At 38.1% G+C, this 18,110-nt stretch overlaps 1 protein-coding gene across 4 annotated transcripts in view; it reads left to right on the plus strand.

Annotated features, from left to right (window-relative positions):
• Window positions 1–18,110, plus strand: part of LOC129725457 (cyclin-dependent kinase 14) — a 173,387-nt gene that overhangs the window by 125,207 nt on the left and 30,070 nt on the right. For all 4 annotated transcript variants that reach the window (XM_055681329.1, XM_055681330.1, XM_055681331.1 and 1 more), the window contains one exon: window positions 6,965–7,153. In XM_055681329.1, coding sequence (XP_055537304.1) covers window positions 6,965–7,153 — 189 coding nt within the window. The remainder of the gene's footprint in view (window positions 1–6,964; window positions 7,154–18,110) is intronic.

Consider the following 18,110-nt stretch of genomic DNA (forward strand, 5'->3'; position numbering starts at 1 on the left):
GCAGCTAGGTCAAGTGGATTGGGTTGGTAATGGTTCACAGGGTTGCAGATCTAAGCTTTCGAGTTCTGTGTTTAAAATGCATGAGAGATTCGTGATTTCAATGGTTTAAGTTGTGAATGTACAGTAAACAGACATTACAGATATGTGTTTTATCATATTGTATTGTTTTGTATTATATTACTTCACAGTATTTATGTTATGAATGTTCATATTAAATGTTCATATATGATGGAGTCATTTGAAAAGTCCAAATCGGTGCTCTAACAAAAATTATTTGTTATTAGGTATGCAGCCGCGAGGCATACGGACACGAGACGAATGAACGCGAGACCTAATGGACACGATGCTGAATGGACGCGAGACTGAATGTGCCTGCTGTAAAAATAATGATAAAAAATCTAAACTGATTACTGAAACACACTGATGACGGAGGTCATGAATTTCGCGACATAAGTAAAATTGAAAAAGTAAAGTTTAATCAAATATGGGTAAAGCGAATATGTTGATCCGTAAAAAACATAAATTAAAACTATGCATGAGCCGATCATTATTCAAAATTGCGGGTCAAGGTTGCATGACGATTTATTTTGGTTAACTTTTAACGTGTAGAATTTGTAATACTCATGACCGTTGGTCATAACCACGGAACAGATAGTATGTTTGAGTAATCCTAGCAAATCAGTAGAAAGGTCGTTAATTTGCAAGAGGCCACCGCTTCCGAAGGTCGACCCGGACAGTATATACACTAAAGTCGCTCCGCGTAAAAAAAAACCGCGTAAATTCCGGAATCCGCGTAAAAAAAAACCCGCGTAAATTCCGGAATCCACGTAAATTCCGGAAGCCGCGTAAAAAGCGACCTTAGTGTACATATGTTATATGATATGTCCGATTTTTTTACAATTACTTTTTGCAATTTAAAACATTTTTTTTTCAGTGTATGATCTCAAATTCAAGTTTTCAATATTTTCTATAAAAGTTCCGACACAGAGTTAATATTTTCGGGTACCCAGCAGCGTTAGCTGCAGCGGGTACCAGTAGCAGTAGTGGTGGTAGCAGCCTCAGTGGTAGGTGCAGCGGCGTTCCCTTTTGTAAAAAGTTACCTTTGTACGATGGTGGCAGCATCAGCGGTAGGTGCATTGGTCAACACTTCCTTTTGTAATTAAAAATTAATTATCTCTATCTGCATGTACACTCTGACTGTTAAAACTTCAACTCCTCTTGTGCACAAAATTGCACATATTCGATACAAGTAATGTAACAAACGACCGTATGTAGTTTTACGTCAACATAGCGATCGTGGCTTTGCACACAACCCTTGTGATTTTTTCTTCTTCAAATGAAGGTTCTATCATTCCTCTTAAAAACGATATTTGTAGAGGATTCAATGACTAATTTCAGAGATAAAGATCAAGAATTGCTGAAATGGCTTGAAATGTTCTCGCAGATTGAGAGAGAGTAGAGGTATCTCACGTTGTGGTAGTCTAGTTCAGGTTTCAAATTGAACTGTGATTTGTTTGATTGCTACAGTCATGTTTTAAGAGCAAGTTTGAACAAATAAACAAATAAAGTTTAATAAAAAAATGCTTTGTCCGCCATTACTGATATTTCTTTCACGTACCCCCTGAGGGCTCTCGCGTACCCCTAGGGGTACGCGTACCCCAGGTTGAGAACCGCTGATATAGGGTATCGAACGTCTTCGTCAGTGGTTTTCTTCGGCAGTTTTTCTGCAGCAATCTTATGCAAAAGGGGGCCGAAGAAAACCACTAACGAAGACGTTCGATACCTTACTATAGAAAAGCTTGAACAAAAATTTGTTTGTGTTGACAAATTTGAATTTTCTTATTTTTCATTGCTCCAAGTTTAGTTAACTATCATTGGTAAGCTTATAATGTGTAGTTTTTGTAGAAAAAAAGTTAAAATTCATAAAAAGTGAGTTTCTTGAGACATTTAATTCAAAATTAATTTTACTTTCTACATCTTTGCTGAAGACGTTATACATATCAAACCAAAGTTTTATTTTTTATTAACTTTTTTGAAAAACAGACAGCCAATCCTTTGTGATAGAATAAATAGATTTTCTATAATTCATTTTGTTCCTCTTTTTTCTCTGCAGGGTGTATATTTTTTTTCGGCAAGACGAAACTATTATTTACAACTTTGCCAACGACTTTACACCGATCAAATAACTCGATTTGGCTCCAAAAATATTTGTAATCATCAATACCTTCTGTGAGGTTCTCAAAAATGAGTCGTGACCCAAAAAAAGCATTAGAACAGAAATAGAAACATCTGTCTAAAGTTTGAGCCAAATCAAAAATGACAATTAAAAAAAACCTAAGTTAATCCACCTAGCGGTGAGACCCAGCCTTTCTCATTCAAGCTTATTATTGTTTGAATAGATTTACACGAATACTTCAGATTTCAGAAAAAAATACACCTTGATAATATTTGCTGGATTTGTTTATCACTCTAAATAACAAATTTTTGGTAGCCAGCACTGAAACTTTACAGAACATTTAAAACATAACATATGTCATGTCAATGTCATAGGGGGAGGGGGCATCCTTGACCGTTAGGGGAGGGGTAGGTGAGTTCAGCGTTACGTAACAGAAAATTACTGGAGAGACTCTTCAAAAACGAGCATTTTATCAAGCAAATCCTTCTACAGCGTTCAAATGGTCGGCGTGCGACCAGACCGACCCAAGCGCCATTTTTAAAAAACAATAAGTTTTCAACACCAATAGATGTTAAAATTGATAAACTATTTTTCATGATTAAATGAAATCATTTGAACAGTTCATGATAATATTGTTAATTTGTCCGATTACAATAAAATTTAATAGGCTTTTATGGGGCAACTAGACCTTTCATATGAGAATAATTTTATGAAAATTGAATCAACCATCTCTGAGAAAATCGAGTGAGATTGAAAAGTTGCACATACACACACACATACACACACATACACACACATACACACACACATACACACAAGCATACACACACACAGAAAATGCTCAGCTCGTCGAACTGAGTCGAGTGATATATGCCATTTGGCCCTTTGCTGCCGTGGGCTGGCGTTTTGACGTAAGCGCCATATTTACAAATTTCATATTTTCACGTATTGCTATAGTATCGGTAGCCACCTTCAAGATGCTTGTTGCCGTTTTCAAAAATGTTGTTAATAACTGAGAAATATCAAAAATAAAAAGTGACGTTAGCGCCATTTTGCATAAAAGTGACGGTGAGGCACGGATACGATAGTGTATCATGCTTGTAGAGTGCATAATTTAAATTATATCTTTGCTGCTGACTACCGACCAGTACGCATGACAAACTAGACGTTGAAATGGTTTTGCTATTTTGCAGGAGAAGTGACGTTACCGTTAAAACTCAATGCATTTACATAAATAAACGTTTCAAAGCAAAGGGATACGTTTTTTAACATATTTACTCAGATTCTATCAAATCAGATTGCGTAGCAAAGCGCTTCTGTTAATTTGCGAACGATTTGGAAAAAATCGTTTCTAGAGCGATTTTGTGCTTCTGGCGCTTACGACAAAATCACAGCCCACGGCAGTTTGGAACACTTTAATACCTTCGGTTTTGCCAGCGATTGCTACACCTTTCTAGGAGAAAGGCAATATTAAAACGGTGAAATTGGGCTGATATAAATTTTGAATAGTTTTATGTTCACGGTTTTCAAAGTTAGCTAGGGGGAGGGCAAAAAATGAATAAAACTGAGAAGAAAAAAAGGAATAGCCTTCAAAAAAAATTGTGTGCAAGTGACGACATTTGTAACTTGCATGAAAAAGCTAAATTAGGCATATACGCTGTTGAAAAGTCAATGGTATCAACAAAACGGCTTACTTTACTTTACTTTTTTTACTTTTAAGGCGACAGACCGATTATCGATCCAGTGCCGAATCCAGAATACGTCGCCATGTCCCTCGGTCTTGGGCTGCTATCCTCCAATCGCCCCTAACACCTATTTCGCGTGCATCCTCGTCGACAGCACACATCCAACGAGTGCGGGGTCTACCCCGAAGCCGACGACCTCTATCGGGATTCCTGCTAAATATAGCCTTCGCTTGACACTCATCCGGCATTCTCGCTACATGCCCAGCCCACTGAAGCCTGCCGTGTTCTATCTGCTTGACTTTATCCGCCGATTTGTATGCCTGGTTCAGGCGTCTGCGCCAAACACCATTTTCTAGTTTGCCAAGGATTGAACGCAAAATCCTACGCCCAAAACCACCAAGAGCTCGCCGATCAGCCTCTTTCAGTGTCCATGGTTCATGGCCGTAGAGAGCCACCGGAAGAATCAGTGTTTTATAGAGTGCAAGTTTAGTACGGATTTGCAGACTGCGGGACCTTAGCTGGTTACGTAGTCCGTAAAAGGCCCTGTTTGCGGCTGCTATCCGCCTCTTTATCTCACGGCTAACCTCGTTGTCACATGTCACTAATGTTCCCAGGTAAATAAACTCGTCGACTACTTCAAATGTTTCCCCATCTAGCACCACCGTAGCACCAACCTCCGACGGATTACCACGCACTCTGCCAGCCACCATGTATTTCGTTTTGGCAGAGTTTATGACAAGCCCTAATCTCGCAGCTTCCCTCCTGAGAGGTCCGAAGGCCTCTTCCACAGCTCTACGGTTGATACCAATGATGTCGATATCGTCCACAAAACCGAGAAGCATGTGCGACTTCGTAATGATGGTGCCGCTTCTCTGCACACCAGCCCTCCGCATAGCACCTTCCAATGCGATGTTGAGCAATAAGTTCGACAGCCCGTCACCCTGCTTCAAACCATCTTACGTCACGAACGAGTCCGATATCTCACCGGCTATCCTGACGCTTGATGTAGAACCCTCAAGGGTGGCATGTATCAGCCTAATCAGCTTTGTTGGGAAGCCATGTTCAATCATAATCTGCCATAACTCATTTCTCTTGACTGAATCGTACGCTGCCCTGAAGTCCATGAACAGATAGTGCGTCTGCAAGTTGTATTCTTGAAATTTATCGAGGATTTGTCGCAAGGTAAACATTTGGTCCGTCGTGGAGCGTCCCCCTCGAAAACCGCATTGGTACTCGCCAACAAAGGTCTCCTGCAACGGCCTCAGTCTGTGGAGCAGGATTCGGGAGAGAATTTTGTACACGGTATTGAGAAGAGTTTTGCCCCGATAATTGCTACAGTCCAGGCGATGGCCTTTTTTGTAGATCGGGCATATGAGACCCTCCAACCAGTCCGAGGCGATTCTTCTTCGTTTGACCACACTCTCAGGATGATCCGATGGATGGCACGATACAGCTGTTCGCTCCCGACTTTTCTTCTTTTCTTTTTTTCTTCACTTCGTCCATGGATGGTGGATCCATAGCTTGACCATCATTCTCAATAGTCATCCTGCTCCTTTCGACTCCACTGTTTCCCTCACCGTTCAACAGCACACTGAAGTGTTCCTTCCAACGCCTGACCACCTCTGTTTTCTCGGTTACCAGGTTGCCCTCCCTATCGTTACACATGACAGGGGCTGACACGTTTTGATTCCTGCTTCCGTTGACCTTCTTGTAGAAACTCCTCGCATTGTGCCTGGAGAAGCAACCTTCCGCCTCCGCAAGAATACGCTCCCAATGATGTCGTTTCTTCCGGCGATGGAGTCTCTTTTCAGCTTGAACTGTTTTTTCTTCCCCTTCCAATTTTCAACATTTTTGAAGGGGAGGGGGGGTTGACATAAAATGAAAATGAAATTTGTATCGGCCTTATAGCGGAATTGCTCCAGTTTAAAAAATGTCCTGAATATCAAAAAAATTGTATGTCGAGAACAACCATTTTATTTTTGTAATTATGATATATTTGTTACCATTTATGTCTCTTCCGGCATGTTTTGAAATTGAAATTGTGAAATTGTGAAATTGTGAAAATAATGAATGTCCAATTTATTTTTTTTTTGCTTTTCAAGATTTTACCCCTTTTTGCCTCAGAAATAATTTCTGGTTACGTTACTGTATCATACAAGTCAAATAACAAAAGTAAATATTTATTTTATGTACGATAACCGCAAATTTGAATAATTTGTGTGTGATTCGATTATCTGGAATGAATTTTTTTATATATTAAGTATTTAGTTTAAGTTCAACTTTTTACTATACTATCTTGTTGCATGAATTCCTTGGCCTTAGAAAGGTTCAACAATAGCAGACAACATTGAGTTGATTTATTTCAAAAAAACCCTTGCCATATCCGTAAAAACTCCTACAAGTTACTTACTGTGTTTACACACAATAACAATAGCAAAATGTGATAAATTACTGTTGTAATAAATATATAATTTCAGGCCCGGATTTTAAGGGGGGGGCAAAGGGGGCAAATGCCCCGGGCCTCCCGATTCAAGGGGCCCCCCTAGTCCTTAGGCGACCTTTTTTTTTGCTCGTCACCTTTCAGAACGTTACCTCTAAATGTTTTTAGAAAAGAGGGCCTCACAAACAAACTTGCCCCGGGCCCCCCACCGTCTAAATCCGGCCCTGTATAATTTAATGAACGATAATCAATTCGTCTTGTCTATAATTATAGCTCGATAAAATTAACGTTATCAGCAGTGTTCAGCGTGCTCTTGCAGTAGTTGCATTTCATCAACGAACGATGAATGAATAGGTATTAAAGGCGTTCAGTTTTCTGACTGAGTTTTTCGTGGAAATATTTTGCAAAATTTATGTCTTATCATTCCCCATATTGAAATGGGTGAGATGTAAAGTCAGTGTTGTGACTAATCACAATTTTGTATGGGTAAGCTTATATTTTATTATCAGTGAACCGCCAAACATGGTATCGATTTTGTCTGTACCCGAAAAGGTCTTTTGCTGTAAGCCTCCGGTAATTCCGGCCGACAGAAAAAAAAACAATTTAGCTAAGTGTGTAAAAAATGACCCACGTTTACTTATCATTTGTTATTTGTCTTTTCAGCGATATCACGGGAGGAGAACGACGACAGCACGCAGCACAATAACCATCATCATCCTCACCACCATCACCACCACGGACATGGCCACACACGTGGCGGCAAAGTGCCCTTCAACGGTTACACATCCGAGGAGTATCTGGACCGGCTGGAACCCAATGGCAACATACCGGTCGATAAAACATACAACAAACGTAAGTGTTTTAGGCTTATTTTTCGTTCCCAGTCTGTTAGGGAAAATGTACACATGCCTGCGGTCGCGGACAAAGGACCATTTATTTCATTTTTATTTGATTGAGTTAATTCATTTGCAGCCTCATAAGGACGTGAAACGTATTTTTCACGGTTTGGAAAATTGAATTAGCCTTGAATGATATGAATTTCGAATTTTTATTTTCTTTTGTTGGTTTGGTGTTCACATAGTAAGTTTCGTTGATAAAAGTAGCATCGATCAGGACTTTGAAAGGCTAAACTTTTGCGAATAAGAACAACATTTAAATTCCTATACTCTTTAAAAATTGAATAGTGGATTTGAGGGTTTATGTTTTCGTTAACAAAATAATTGTTAACAAAATTTTGTGGTAATAAATAACCTGTACATTTGCATCGTATCTCAAGGCATAAATTACCTAGCCTCATATGGTATTCTTCATAAAATGAGTGAGTACGCCTTCTACTGGAATGTTGGAGCAAAATAACGTCAGCCCCATTGCATTACGCACTATTGGTTCGTTTTCGAGCCTCAGTGTATCGATGTTTGGCCACAATAGTCGGCAATCGCCATCAACTCGATTCCACTCGATTAAGATTCAAGCAAACAGCCGCTGACCTAGATTCTATTTTCCCTCCTTGAGTCGTTTTCTTTCCGATAAGGGTAGCGATAGAAAAATGCGGTTGGCAAATCTAATAGATAGCGGTCCTAGACGCAGCACATTCCACGTCATTACGATCATTAGTACCCTATTTTACCACTTTTATGGCGTTGAAGTTGATTGGTGGTTTACTTTAGAGGTTTTAGAAACCGTGATCCTTCTTTTATAATACAGTTGTATAAAGTTTAGAAGAAAAAAATTAGCTTAAAAAGGCAGTTTCTGTCTAATATAAACTCACGTCTAAAAGCAATCAAAATAAATGAAACAAGACTATTGATCAGACTTTTATATTTTTAGTATTCATTAGCTTCCCTTAGACACGAGAAAAATATTGATTCAATGGAAATTGAAACTTTGAAATATTTTCACTTGAATAAATAGCATCTTCTTCGTAACAAAAAAATAACACACTTTCCACATTGAAATTGATTTACCACCTAGACAAAGCACCGCTGCAAGGCAGACTGGCGCCAGTTTTTGTGGTTTGGTTTTTGACACTCAAACCGTGCCCGGTCAACGGTACCGCGTGCTAGTGTGGCAAAGCTCACGTACTATTCCAATATCGCTAGCACGACTAAGTTTTGGCCAGCTTCCATAACCTTCTGTGCTCCGTCCTTTGCTTCCAATTTGTCCCTTACAATCCGATTCCATACAATGCAATCAAATAAGCTGCCGACCGGCCTGGATCTAGGAGGCAGAATTATTTATCGCACTATAATCATAAATATATTTGGCTGAAAATTCGCCTCTATTAACCCTGTTTTTTCGTTGGCTTTTTGCATAGTAGCCAACATCGTATCGAGTAACTCGGTTGTTTGGAATACATTTTGTTATTCGTTCATTGGTGTACTGCGTGACATCGATTTTCATGTCTCCAGTAATCGTCACTTGCTAAAGTAGAAAAATATTTCAACAGGTCAAAATTAATGGCACCTGTTAGGAACAACCCCCGCCATTATTTATCTGAATTCTGTCCCTTGTCGTTAACGATGTCATCCAGTTGTGTTTTTCTTTGGTTTACCCCAATTTCTAGCAAATGTAGTAGCGATGCTATCATGTATTATGGCGGTTCGGGTCTTGCGGTTGCAGGATCCAACTTTGACTAGTCGCAGTGAAAACATCCCCGCCTGGGTCTTGTTAGAGCAAAGGCGATCTGAACTACCTTTGTAAAAGCTTCTTCATTTCGAAACTCTTAATATGTAAATCTTTGTCGTCGCTGTTGCTTGCGGGCGTTGCGAACTTTGCAGCACGACGAAGGTTGTAAGGCCAAGATTTATGAACCATTTAGTCTAGGGCTATGACAGTTGTGAACAGTTAATGGCACTTGGCTTTTCCGGCCTCGTTTCTGCTTCTCGAGACATGATGGCTAATAGGAGGGTCCCAGATTATGCTTGCGTCCCCGAACATCAAGCGGCACAAGAATTCATAACTTTAAATTGCAATCGCTTCCAGCTAGGGCACAGCTTTATGGGATATAAAATTATCTACAAGCCATAATCCTGGTCAATCTTTGTGGTATTGTACAATTCGTCTTTCGATTTGATGAGTGATTTTGTTGCTCCCAGTAACATCATTTAAACGTGAATTCAAGCGACAGTATTTCTTCAACTAATAAATCTGCTGGACGTGTTATCTATTCACGCTTTTACATCCATCTTACTGAATGAACCTCTGGTGTACCTTTAATGTTATCGTGGTTGCCCTCAGCGCGACGAACTGCCAAGCCAACTTCATAATCACGCATCTGAAAAGCGGTCGTCCGTACGGTCTGCAGTGAATTCCAACCTGTCAAGTCATCTGTATCGATAGATATAGTTGGTTTAGCAGGATAATTTATGCGGTCACCGCTGGTTTGCCATCAAGCCACAAGGATTTGCCTGATACGCTCTATCAGGCCCAGCTACAGTTTCTATCGTTACTAGTCCCGGTGTTCGTAACGGGTGTACCGTCATCATCGCTTGAAAGGATGGCAGTGAAAGAACACAAGTTTGACCAATTTGTTCAACGACGAGAAAGTAATGGGATTATCATCCTGCCACTGACTGTAGTAAATTTATTTCTGACAAATTCGTCTGGCCGTCTCATTCAAACTACTTGTAATACATTCTCACTGATGGCTTATTTCCAGCTGTAAATGGAAATAATAAGCACATCATGAAGACAATAGTTTAGTTTCAAAACCTTTTTTGTAAGGTCCTCGTTCTTTTTATTTTTTCGTGTCCACTAAAAAACGAATGCAATAATTTTCAATTTGATAAGCTCGCCCTTTAAAGATTTAAACAATCATTGAAAGACATGAACAGCGAGTAACAGAAGAGCAACTCCACAAAAGTTTTAAGGATGAGCCTTCGAGACCAATTGATTTCATCGAAAATATACACGAAACAACACGGGGGAAACCAATTTCTGTTCACGTTTCCATTGACAGCTTTATGGCATTTACCCTTTAATTGAAAAATCAAGTATTTATTTTATGACACACTAAAAGAAATAAAATTTTCGAGCATGATCTTGAAGCACATAACAAACAGACACTTATTAGTACTTTAACTACTTTGCACGTTTTACTCTAGAGTTCCTTCAACGAACCGTTTAGGAGAGCGCTAGAAAGCTCAGTTTCGCTCAACCCGCTCGAAATCTAATATCAAACTTTTTTAATAATTAATAAACAGTAATTTTGCAATTTTCGAGTTTTACGCTTCAGGTGGCATTCTACGAAGCAGAACGGTTCGAATAATGCAAACGAACCATAGTTGCAAACTTTTTGTGCGTAGGATTCTTTAGCATCCAGTCCTGGATTTAGATGGCAAAAATATTGGGTAGCCAATCGAATCAGCCCGTCAGATGCTGGTAACGAGTTATTTTTAACGGGTGGGTTGAATTAAAAAAAGATCGTTTGTGATTATATTCAAAATCAAGTCAGTCTTCAAGCTGGCCACTGTAAAGGCCCTATGAGAAGTGAGCAATTTTATTCGAGGTAGCCAGTTGAAGGCAGTTGGCTATTGTTATCACCTTACACGTTAGTATTGTGCACATCACGAAAACTATATTCGGAAGGCACGTTTTCGGAATTATAACACTACCATGGATTCAATACATGGCATTCTACGTGACTTGAATTTTAACAGAGTGTTACTCAAAAATTAATTCATCTTGGTTCATTAGAACTATTCGATACCGATAGCGTAGAAGATTCCCATGCATTTAACTTTCTCAGACCTTAAAGACCACAGCGTTCATCTAAATATTGTGATTATAGGTATCAATACGATGATAAATTAATAGTAAAAGCAGCAAACGATTTTCTCCGTCAAAAACTTTTTTTAGGTGTTTTTTTCTTTACTGTTCGCTCTCAAATCCAGCAAATCAACACACATTCCTTGCAGAACACACCCACATTAATTAGAGAATGTTTCTGTTTAATGAATGTAATAAAAAAGTCTAGACACCTTTTATGGCCAGCATGAAATTCAATTTTCGTAGGTGGTATGTTGTGGTATCTTGAACAATCAAAGCTTCAAAATTGAAGCGACCCGGGCGACCGTTTCCTAGGAATAAGAGATACTTCTCCATTCTGAATGGATCAACAAGGACATGCAATTAAAATAAATCTGACGATCGGAGGGGATAGATCCGGGATGGAAAATTACCATTTCGTACAATGCTATTAGCAGTTTCATACAAAACTTTCTCGTTGCTGCAATCCTGCCGAAAAACCGCAAAACGTAGACAAAAGACATCAAGTAATGTCCACACCCTAAAATCTCTAGTTTTCTGTGCCGTTCGAGCCATGTTGCTGATACCGCAAAGAAAGGATGGAATAAAGTTGCTCTGCAGATGGCTAGTTTTCGTAGCAATGTTTGACATTTTTTTTATTCATATGATTATTTGGAGTTATGTTCAGCAAAGTAATTAAAGTAATTTTCGAGAGTCATAATTTGGTTATATCATTTATACATTAATCTCGATGACGAGGGTTTGTTGGCACGCAAAAGGATGAGAATTGCTTCACGACATTACAGAAATCTCTTCAAATACCCTTTTTTGGGCAGATGTTTAAAAAAACCAACTTGGCATGTGCGACAAGTGAACATACATCAGGTTTCGTGACATGGAAAAAAGTGATAGGAAAATTATCGTCTCCGGTGAGACCCAAAATTAAACCATTCGAAGCCGGAAAGTTCAAGATGGATAGTTTCCGGAATCAAATCGATATCAGATGGCGATGTCGTTGTCACCGTCGGAACCAGCGCGCATACGAATAAAAGCGCTCGAGCCGAACGAGGATATGCGAGCTTATGAGTCCAGGTGGTCCTACATGAATTCGCTTTCTGCACGCATGAATTATCTCGTTGATTTCCGCTCGCTCGATAGCACTGTGTTTCCCTCCAGATAACTGAATTTCTTACGCTCAAACGCGCTCTTCATGTTCGCACAGACGAAAATTCAATCAATAACGCAACAAAGCAAATCGAATTCTGTACCTTTCTCTGATTGAAACCCGCGGTCCTGATTTATATGGTCTTTATCATTCTCTGATTGCCTTGTCAGACGATACCTGATACCTTGTCAGACGTATTGTTGAGACGCACGGTAGGACTTTCTGAACTCCACCTTTCATCTTGACCTAAAAGCAGCATCCATTGAGACATACTTCAAACACTGCGATAATAATAGCGCTGTGTTTTTGAATAATATCATTAACATCTTAACGATTTGATTGTGTAATTAATTAGCAATTTACCCTAATGTCTGCCAGCATTACTGATCGTTATCGATTATGTTTGCCGCAATTCGAACAGCAGCCATAAATCTTTTAGCAGCGTAGTTGAGGCTTCCATACAGATTGGAACACAAAATTCCCTAGGCAGGTTTTTACCTGAAACCAAATTTCTAATTTGTTCTATTCGTTCTTGATATTTAAAAGGCTTAGTTAAAGAAATACACTGATCAATACAGGTTTTGCCCTAGAGCTCAAAGTGAGGAAAAATGAGAAATTACAGCTCTTCAACCATTCCTGCGAATTTGAGAGCCTCTAACCATTTGAAAAGTGCGTCACGGCGTGTATCGTAGAACAACTTTATTTAAAAAAAATGGGCATCGCCAAAATCTTCACCGTTTGGAAATACAGCTTTTTACCTTTCATTTGGGACCCTCCGGAAAATCATCCATCGCGGAATTAGGGCGGGTTTTTTACGCGGATTCCAGAATTCACGCGGTTTTTTTACGCGGCATGTATCCCCCGCGTAAAAAGCGACTTTAGTGTACCTCGCTTTTTTAATTTTGACCGCTCGACATTTAATCAGACTTTTGTCAGTTGAATTAATTCAAATAACTAAATAAATAAATAAATGAATAAATAAATAAATGAATAAATAAATAAAAAGCTATAATTATTCATTTTCCAGTTTGAACTCTAGGACAAAATCTGTGTTAATCACTGCTAGACATAAGAGAAAAAAATATTCCAGACTTCAAACTATAAAAAATAGAAGTTTATGGCTTTTTAACCGCTCTCTAGCCGCCTCGGGAGTGTGTCAAGTCTTCAGAAACTTCAATGAAGCTTCCCGTACGCAAATAGAGAAACGACGAACGGGTAGAGCAACTACTCTGCTGCCTTTTGACGCACATGAAAAAATGCAGTCTTACATTATATTTTTTTTTTCGAACAACCTATAACTCTATGTTTAACGTGATCCAACGTCTAGGTATTTAGAAACACAAATGTGAAACAGTATACCATCTAATACCATAGCTTGAGATCTTCAGGAGTGGGTTTTAAATGCGAATAATTGATTTGCGATTAAGTTAATATACATAATTGGTCAAATAATTGTCTGTTCAAAACGGACTTCAAAACAGCGATCCGACTATTTTTGAAGATTTTTTCATTTTGATAAATCGCAATTTTGAAAAGAGTTTTATATTTTCATAGTTCTAATGTCTCCGTCAGTATTTTTTTGGCAGGTTTTTGCAAAGGACTGTTACAGTAAACCTCTTGAAGAAAACCACTGCCAAAGACGTTCGATATCTTTTTTTTTATTAAAGACGAAGTTCATCCCAAATCGTCTCAAGGATTGGCAGCACCCTCTCCGAATTGGTTGAAACTTTTTGGGTGTTTCTTCACACCCAAAAACTTACCTAATTAAGCATCTCTGCATACTTACTTTTTCCATAATTAGTCTAGACTGTCTTCTGAAAAGGGCGAAACTTTTTTTGCCGATTTTTTGGGAATCAATATAATTCAAAAACGGTAAATTCTACAAAAAAGTGTTCTATAAGTAACTTTTAGGAAATTTTTTCATTAAAAAATATGGGAAAATTATATATCAAGTCCTACACTTAAAAAAATGCAATTTAAACACAAAACATCGATTTAAAAAAAAAGGTCATCTCCGAATTGGCTAAAAAATTTTTTGGTGAAAGACAACATTGTTGGCTATATTTCGTTCATACATCGCAACTTGAGCATATTTAAAGAAAAAAAGTTATTCTCAAAAATAAAAAGAGTAAAATGCAAACTAAAACTAAGGTATATTATTTTTTCAGTGTAAAACAACCTGATAGGATGAAATACTTGTTATATTTTGATTATTTTAATTTTGAACAATTTAAAACAAGTATAACTCAATGCCTAATTTCAATTTATTATGTGTATGCATTAGGGTGCCAGCCAAAATGGTCATCTCGAATTTAAAAAAAAAAACCGTATACAAAATGTTCACCTGCTCGAAAAAACACCCTGTGCAAAATTTCAACTCAATCGGACTTAAAATGGCGTGGCGCAAAGCGATTGAAGTTTGCCTTTTTTTAAAACCGAAGAATCACCCACGTTTCATGCAATTTTAAGTCATTTGGCATCAAAAAAAAAAATCAAAAACCGAAATTTCACGTACCCCCCTTTGGGTGATTTTTCGGTTTTCAAAAAGGCCAAACTTTAATCGCTTTGCGCCACCCCATTTTAAGTCCAATTGAGCTGAAATCGGCAAAAAAGTTTCGCCCTTTTCAGAAGACAGTCTAGACTAATTTTGGAAAAAGTAAGTATGCAGAGATGCTTAATTAGGTGATGTCTTCACACCCAAAAAGTTTCAACCAATTCGGAGAGGGTGCTGCCAACCGCGGGTTCATTTGGCGCTAAATCCGTCAAAGTATTTAATGATTCCCAACGCTCTTTTTGGTTTTGAATCCTCCCGGACATAATTTAGTCGGAAAATGACCAATATTCGACTGAAAGCTCAGTAAAACTATTAAAACGGTTTGAAAGACCGCATATTTCGTAGTTGCTCCTCCGTATTGGATCTGAGCTAGTGAAGTTGCACAAGGAACTATCGTATGTGTAATTTGGGAATAATTAACCATCTTTAATGATCAACAATTCGATAATGGCACAGGCGACGTCATTACGGTCGGTTAGCGAAGGAAAAAGTTAACTGTTACAGTCGTTTCCAGAGACCGAGCTTTCTTCTGCATCTCTAACGACTGTTACGGAAAGGAAGGTACTCTTGTCACCGTGACAAGAGGGATGTTTTTATACTTTTACGCTTCCCTCTGCACCACTCTAGACTCTACTGCTCTTCTTTACCGAGCTTCCTTAGTTATCCTACCAAGTATCGGCAAATATAACTATCTGGGGACGTATCATTTAACTATAGCTTTTTGGAATTTAGCGTGAAGGTAGGGTAGGGGGATGGCGGGGAGCCTGATAATAAACCCATTCGTAGCCCCTCTGACATCTAACGGTGTTCGGATTCTATTAAGATTCGAGCTCATGACCACTCGCTTGCCAAAGGTTACAGAGAACCTGGAGGCTATGAGCTTCCCTTCATTTAATAAAAGTTATAGCTTTCTGCAAAATGCATGTTCATCCAGGAAATTAAAAAAAAGCAGCTATATTGTTCTAATTTATTGCTAATCCATCTAAAGTGTTCTTAATTAATACTGTCATTTAATGTTCTTTTTCTTAACGAAAAAGCGCCCTCGATATAGGTTTATTATCCACATAACCTAATTGTTTTTCTTCGGCTAGTGAAAGGCGAAGCGTCATGTTCAGAAGTAGTGAATATAAAATTTAAAAAACTCTTCTCAATTGCTTGTAAAGAGTACTATATACCCACCTTCTCCACGTCGCACAGTGCGTTGAATGTATGGAAACGCGGGACAAAAGTCAAAACAGCCATTCTATTATTTTTTTTTTCAATTGGTGTGACACGAAAAATGTTTAGTACCGATGAGAGCTACTATTTGCACAATTAACGAATTTCAAATACTTTATCGCGAAAATGTCTCAAACGCCATTTTTTTGCACAGAAGCATAAAATGATAATTTTCCAAAAATATTATCCATTTTGAGATAAAAGACTTGAAAACCATATTGAAATAATTTCTAGACGATAAAAAAGTGACCTAAACGCCATCACATTCAGTTTTTATGATTATTTCTATTTAATTTTCTTTTAGTTGTGTTTATTTACGGTTTATTTACGGTGTTGCAAAACATCTAGACATTGTGAATCCAGGAATCTTTTATGTGTTTTGCACATAAATTACGTGTTATACATGAAAATAAGGGACAGATGTACAACAAATTGCTCACTTTTGGTCCCAGAGGTATCAATCGAAAACGCGAATTTCGGTTGAAAAAGCAAACTTAAGCAATGGCAATCACTTCCATAGTTTGTAGGACATTCCAAATAAAAGGAAAAAGTTAAATTCAGAGAGGTACTTTGGGGTACTTTTTTTGACAATCGATTTTAAATCGAAAGTGTCTTTTTTCCCTAAGCATAAATGAGCATGACCAAGAAGCCTTTAACTTCCAAATGCGCTATGTTATGTCTCAATAGTAACATGTGAAATGTAGTCGTTACATGCCTCTACTAAGGGTGTGCGAAATTTCGAGTTTCACGAAATTTAACGAAATTTATCGAAATTGAGAGCACATTTTTCAAATAAGTAGATACAAATTATGATTTCTGAAGCCATTTTTCTGCTGTTATAAGCTCTAATTAAGGCCCGGAAATGCTTCAAAGCTTTGACCGTATAAAGTTTAAAAAAATCTATAGTTTACTAGAATTTTCCTAATTTCCGGGATTTTTTTGAAAATTTTTCACTCAAATAAACTCAAAATATCTCTGAGCCTTCTGTTGAAATATGAATCAATCAAAAGATTTGCTTAAAATTTCTAAATTCTAGTCATTTTTTGAAGAGTTTCGCGAAAAATTTCGCTTAATTTCGGGAACCTCGAAATTTCGCACAGCCTTAGCCTCTACCGTTGCCATTTTGGTTTTAACATGTAAAGATATAGAGTATATTAAAAAATTAATATGAAAACTAAGAAATTTTTTTTAAAATAACGTGTCACTTGAATAGTTGAAACCACTTCGCAGTAGATGCGTGCCAAAATCGTATGAGTGAACTTGAGAGATTATTATTATCATTACAGTATGTCTCAAACATGTTTAAAACATACCAGCATATAGAATTGGTTCAGTAAGAAATCCCCTTTTTTGATTTTTGTCTATGGAACGCTGCACTGTGCGTCGTTCTGTATTCGCGGCATGTGCCTAACCTGAAATAACATCAACGAGACGGAAACCGCACCAAAGTACCAGCCGGAGGACTTCAGGGTGATCATTTGCACACAATCATTGTTTTAAATGAGGTCCCTTTTCTGGTCAAACGTTGTAATTCTCTCTTTAGTGACGGAACTTGTACTGCTGTCCGACCGGACGACGGTGATTCCTCGGGCGTAACGATGCCTATCGTTTTCAGTTCACACTACGATTGACGCCTCGTTAGACAATGGTGCAGTGCATCGATTTCCCAATGTTAGTCTATGTTATTGAGGGACCGTTGGGAACGACACGCAAATAGTGACAGAGGTTAGCAAATATTGGCAGAGGACTGGCTGATTTAATTACAAGCAAGTTCAGAAATACGGTCTCTTTTAGAATAGTTATTATATTCTAATACTAACAGACCAAAAAAAAAATTGTTCAAATTGAGACGTAAATGTGAATTTAGTAAAAGTAGTTGCATTTGCCAAAGTTGCAGAGGTAGATAGTGACGATAGTACGACGCTTCGTATTTCTTTTCTAGTCAAATATTTCCGGTTACCGACTATCAGAATCGTATTATTGTCGCAAATCATATCCCAATTTAACGCATATTTCACAAGTTTTTATCAACCTTGCCAAATGGCTTCTGATTTGTATTCGTCTACAAATTGTCACATGTTGGCAGTGGCCTAAAACATTTTTGTTTAAATCTGTCGAAAAGGTAC

The sequence above is a fragment of the Wyeomyia smithii genome, chromosome 2 (genome assembly GCF_029784165.1).
Source record: "Wyeomyia smithii strain HCP4-BCI-WySm-NY-G18 chromosome 2, ASM2978416v1, whole genome shotgun sequence".
In the NCBI taxonomy this organism is placed as follows: Eukaryota; Metazoa; Arthropoda; class Insecta; order Diptera; family Culicidae; genus Wyeomyia; species Wyeomyia smithii.